General features: G+C 33.9%; 1 protein-coding gene across 1 annotated transcript; it reads right to left on the minus strand.

Annotated features, from left to right (window-relative positions):
* Nucleotides 1–388: 388 nt before the first annotated feature.
* LOC21407573 (mitochondrial Rho GTPase 1) lies at nt 389–5,801 on the minus strand. Its single transcript, XM_024164342.1, has 14 exons — nt 5,599–5,801; nt 5,164–5,296; nt 4,807–4,956; nt 4,269–4,445; nt 3,869–4,123; nt 3,131–3,199; nt 2,976–3,031; nt 2,758–2,839; nt 2,292–2,503; nt 2,120–2,182; nt 1,724–1,840; nt 1,037–1,190; nt 660–870; nt 389–432 (listed from the first exon to the last, which is right to left on the minus strand). Exons 1-14 carry the CDS (start codon nt 5,799–5,801, stop codon nt 389–391), a joined length of 1,926 nt encoding a protein of 641 aa, XP_024020110.1.
* Between the last annotated feature and the right edge of the window lie 71 nt (nt 5,802–5,872).

Genomic DNA, 5,872 nt, shown 5'->3' on the forward strand with positions numbered 1-5,872 from the left:
TTATGATGACAATATTTGAATTATGATTTTCTTATATTGTTGAAATTTAGTATATGTTTATGATTCTTGTTCTGGGTGGCACATCTTGCAGCTATGGTGTGCCAAAATCTTTTAAAGTTGTTTTTCTGCAGGTTTTAATTTTTGGATCATATGAAAAATAAGTCGTTATACTGCTGAAATTTAGTTAGAAAACGAGAATTTTAATAAGTTCATAAAGGGGAAAAACAATGGTTAAGCTTGAAATTTCTCTAATTTTAAAGAGTGTCACCATAATTCTTGTCCCGTATGCACAGCCACCTTGGTCAGCTTCCTAGTCACTCTGTCTTAGCCTTATGCTTTTCTGCAAAACAAGGAGTTGTATTCTAATTACCCTAAAATGAAAAAACAATTAACACAATAGTCCCTCAGTCAAGTATATACGACCATTTAATCCTTCATTATTCATAAGATAATCATAAATATAGGCACAACCAATATAATACTGCAAAGCCATGTGTTCCCATAATTGCATTCAGAAACTAGAATCAAAACAACGAGGCGCAACATGATAAACGTAATCATATTGACATAATAGTATCTATCAGGTTTCTGTCCTAAAAAAATATATCATAGATATAGTCATGTTTTAGGGTTCACAATTAAGTTCATCACACTCATACCTGAATCAAACACAATAGACAGCCGGTCATAGTGCTCGCGAGTTGCAATAGACGGCCGGTCATATTGCTTGCGAGTTCTCACAGCTTCAGTTTTGGGAATGCTCAAATGAGGGTGCTCAGCAGTACTTATAATCTTGTAGAATACATTATTCAAATCACCCAGCTTTGCGCAGATAGGTATAGGAGCTTCTACTCCCAGATATTGACTAACCTAAAAACACAAAATCTAGATTGAAATATCACTAGATTTCAGGCAAGAAAAAAGAACAAAAAAATTAAGAAATCCAATATAAAAGATACAGATTACAAGACCATCGAAACCAATCTCTCTCTAGTACTATAAAATCCAGAAAACTTGTGCTCAAAACAGTATATACCCTTGTAGAATGATGTTGTATGGCCAATCCAAATGAAACCGAATCATATTTTGCTGCAACAATGAGGAAAGGCACCTTAAATCCAGTATCCTCACCATGACTAGAAACTTCAACCAACAACTTAGTCGCCCTCTTCCATGATGATTCATCAGAACTAGGAAAGAAAAGAGGGAAAAAAATCTTATATATTCATAAAAGTAATTAAAATTGTAGAATATTAGCACTAATAGTACAGAAACAAGAAAGCATAATTATACATGCCAACATATGCTCTTTACAAGCCTAAGCTCATTAAAGACAGCACATCCACCCAAAACTTTAACATTACTGAGATATATGCTCGCACCAATGCACGAATAAGATGCAAGTTATAATGTTGTACACGACTGTAGTTCGTCTTGAACAAGAAACTTCTGAAACACCGTTGAGAAGGTAATAATCTTGTATTTTTAAAGTCTATTTTTATCATAAGCTTAAAAGATGAGCTAGTCTAAAGACCTAAATTAATAGGACAATAATTAAAGAAAGAAAGAAAAAATAAAAGACCTAGATCTCCTGTCATCTAAAAAGATTCAGTCATGAAAACAGAAAAGGTCATAAAATAAAGTAAGAACACAGACAAGCAATAAGTTCTAGGATTAACTAGATTATTATTAAATTTGCAACTACTTAGGGCTTCTTACTTACCTGTCATGAACAAACACTGCTACGTCGCAAGCAGCCAACGATTCCTTGTCTAAAAGGAATTTTTTAACTCCGTCTTCAGGAATTTCTTTTAACACAATGGTTTTTTTTGTTCCTTGCAAACAAATTAACATGGATACAATTTTAGACCAAATAACTGACGCTTTAAAATCCTAATTGAACTTTCCAATTCAAGCAATACTCAAGGCCGTACAGAACTAAAGAGAGACTTGGAAATCCCAACAAAGAATTGGGCAATACTCAATAAGGTTCTTAGATACATTAGTCAAGCACGTCTAGTAACAACCAAGGGTACAGAACACCAGAAAGAACTCATACTATACAACTAAAAAGATGTTCAGACATAAGCTGGTTAATCTAATAGCTCGTACCCAAAATTGGTCAACAACGTTCACTGCATAACGCACTTCAGTGGTTGGATTGTAAGTATTAGAGAAAGGCCTGATATTACACAAGGAAAAAAAATAATAAAAAAAGAACAACACTTATTAGTTGCATCACAAAGTTGTATTAATTAGCTGGAAATCACAATCAAAATCATAACGACGACCTTCCAAGAAAAGAGTCGAGCAATGCAGACTTTCCAGCCTTTTTAGGGCCAAAAACAAAGCATTGGTAAACATTTCTTTTTGATTCTTGCTTCTTTCGGTCTAAACACCTCTTCCTAGTCACGCGGATAGCAGATGAAATATCACCAGAATAACCGATGTATATTAGATTCTTCATGCTAAAAGCTGGATCTAGGAGTGTCATGAGAGCCCACTGAGAAAAAAAGAAATTGAAGACACTAGTTAACACTTAACAGTGAAAGATGTCAAATATGATTTTTAAATGTATGCTAAATGACTTATGTTCTGCCAATTTCATGCATAGTCAAAAGTCTTTCAACAGTAATAAATGTGAAAATACAAAAATATATGCAAACTTCATCACCCCTCAAGGGGTTATAAAAAAAAAAAAAATAATAATCTTTGCAATCAGTATAGATGACAGAAAGGGAAAAAAAAGGGTAAGACCTGTGATAAGAATCCATCAAGTGAGAGCCCTCCAATTGCATTTTGCTCTACCACATCCTTATAAGGAGCTTTCGAAAAGGGACTGTCATTTAAAAGAGAAAATTTTAAAACTCCCAAAGACGGTAAAATTTGAATAGAAACCTGAAGTCGAGACAAACCAAGTAAAAGATTCCAAGAATACTTGAAATTAACTCTGGTAATTTCAATTTTTTGACAACCTTTCCGGAGCAGTAGAAAATAGCTCTTCTAGTTCATAAGGACGGAGTGCTTCATCCTGGTGGAAAGTAGAATACAGTCATGATTGAAAGAGTTAATCGCACTACTAAGATTAAAAGAAACGGTAGGACTGAATAGCTCATAGACCTTGTTTTACCCTATCTTTGTCAAAAATGTCAAACATTCTTTTGAGGAAATCAATGGCTTCATTTGTCAACTCCACACACTGCACATATAATCGTTTATTGTAAGTAGTTTCAAGAAATTCTATATGCTTTAGAAATCCACAAAAAAACAATAAATAAATAATACCAGAAAAATAAAAAAATGAAGAAAGTCCAAATAGGTCTGAATCATTTTAGGTCTTGTTTGGTTCAACAACACAAATTGTTGATTTGGTTTGAGTTGTGGTGTTTTTAATTATGATTTGAACCGGTATTTGAATATGCAAATAAATTATAATTTGAATTGGGGGTAAAATCAAAATTGTGTTTGGATAAAGTGTTAAAAACTGTCATTAGAATTTTGTAATAAATCTTATAAAATTTTATTGTAAATGATATTAAAAAATATGCAATGTGGGTGGGGAATTTGTTCCTCTCTTCATTATAAACATATTAAAAAAAATCGTATTAATCGAAATTAAAACAAATAAGTTATGACATTTTTAAGTTTGAAGTTGAAGAGAGAAAAAATAAAATCTGGAATTTTTAAACTATAGACAACAATTCGGATCGTTAGAATTTGGGGGTAGTAAATTCTAAAATCAGGGATATTATTCACTTCCATTTCAGTTCGACATGAAATTAGAATATCAACACACAACAGAAGCATATAAATAATCTGATCAGCCAGATTTGCTGAGGAAATGTAGTTTTCCTCAATGAGTTATTACCTGATTAGGAGTCCGTTTCAATGGAGATATTGGAAGAAGTTCATCTGCAAGTTCTAAAGCATTATTGTATCCGGCTTTTCTGAGGACAGTCCAAGTCGTGGGGAAACACTTCGAACTTATAATTATTGAATGAAGAGTGAGGAATCCTTCAAGATTAAGCCCTTGGTCATTGACTCCTTCGGGACAATATTTTTGCACAAGCCTCTTGGCCTCTACAATTTCAGAAGGCAGCAGATGGGTATTGGACCAATTGGCCTGTTTATAGAAAAGAATTAGATATTTTTCTCTCATCCCAAAGACAAACTATCATAAACTTGACCTAAAAAAAACGTTTTAAGACTTGTGACATTATTTTGAATAGCCACCGTAGAGACTACTATAATTGACATAAAAACGTAACCTGGTAATTGCTCAACTCTGTATCACTGAGAGTTCCATCTCGGTCACGGTCAAAGAGAGCAAATATTCGCGTCAAGGCTCGCTCAAATCGAGGCTTCATTACTTGTAATTGTTGATCAAGTATTGGATCCGTCGGATAGAGCATGCGTTTTCTTCCGGAGATAAAAACCTCACGAACCTGCAAAATGAAATGCAGCACATTGACAGTGTGAGAGTTCCAAATGTTGAAGCCATAGTAACAAGAAATTGCTCGAGATATTTGAGTAGCAAAATTATATGCAAGTTATAAAATAGTGAATCAGATACTGGTGTTGAAGTGTATGATGCTGAAATTTTAAAATCTAATCCAGAAACCCAATTGAACATGAACGAAGGAGTGAACCCAAAATTCCAAGTTAAAAACTTACTAGAATAAACAAGCATAAAATTGCAAATATGGCACATATAGATAGCATGAAAGAGATTAGTGTGCTTAGACCCAAAAAAAAAAAAAGAAAAAAACAGAAAAAAGCTCGGGCACAGAAAGTATCCATACAAACCTGAAAATAGCTCAATGCCGAACACTCAATGTAAGTTTCAATCACCGGAAACTGTTGCTTTATTGGTGACATCACTTGCTCCAAATTAAACTGCTGGTTTTCATCTCTCAAATCATGTTTACAACCCACAACTATAACTGGGACCTTCACCTGCAAAATAAAGTTAACCATAACTCTTTATGAAAAATTTATGGCTCCATATAAGCTTATAAATATCAGATTCTTTTTTTTCTTTTTTCTCCGCTCTCTCTCGTTCCAGAAGAATTTCTGGAAGTTCTCCATCATGATAATCGTGCTGATCATGGAACAAAAAACGTATGTAAAACAGAAATTCGTATGTAAAACAAAGAAAGAAACCTCAAGTTGACGAATTTGAGGAAGCCAGAAAGAACTCAATCGATCAAGCGTCTGCGGTTGATCGCATGCATAAGTCAGAACCACTGTATCAGCCCGCTTCAATTCTTTAGCAACGTTACCAATATGCTGGGGACTGATTGACCAAAATTAGTAGAATGTACAAAGATTAAAAGAAGAATACAAAGAAGAGATTAGAAATGAAAGACTCACCTTTATACAGTTAACTTATATATATTTAGGATTGCATGGTTATTTCAATATTTATTTTATTATTTTAGGATTTAGGGATTGCATTAAATTTCTATATTTAATAAAAACTATTGAAGAAAACATAATCATTGAAAATTTATCTATGTATATATTTCTATACAAATATATATATAATCATGCAAACAACAAAGTATCTCTAACTTTGAAGAAAAAGAAAATTCATACAGAGAGGAAGTATCTATCATTGTAATTGGAACACGCCCGGGGTAGGAATCCTCCGGAACTACCGTCGGCGGCGATAAAGCCGGCACATTCACCGAGTATTTCTTGGCGGCGACGGTGTTGATTAGACTGGTTTTTCTGGTGCCGTGGTCTCCGGCCACGACAATTCTGACCCGACCGCTCCTGTTCAAGGATCCAATCGTCATTCTAGGCTTTGGTGAATGGAGGACGTGACGTGAGGTTTTTTTTTTTTTTTTTTTTTTTTTTTTTTTTTCCC

This window comes from Morus notabilis, unplaced genomic scaffold (genome assembly GCF_000414095.1).
Source record: "Morus notabilis unplaced genomic scaffold, ASM41409v2 Scaffold314, whole genome shotgun sequence".
Taxonomy (NCBI): domain Eukaryota; kingdom Viridiplantae; phylum Streptophyta; class Magnoliopsida; order Rosales; family Moraceae; genus Morus; species Morus notabilis.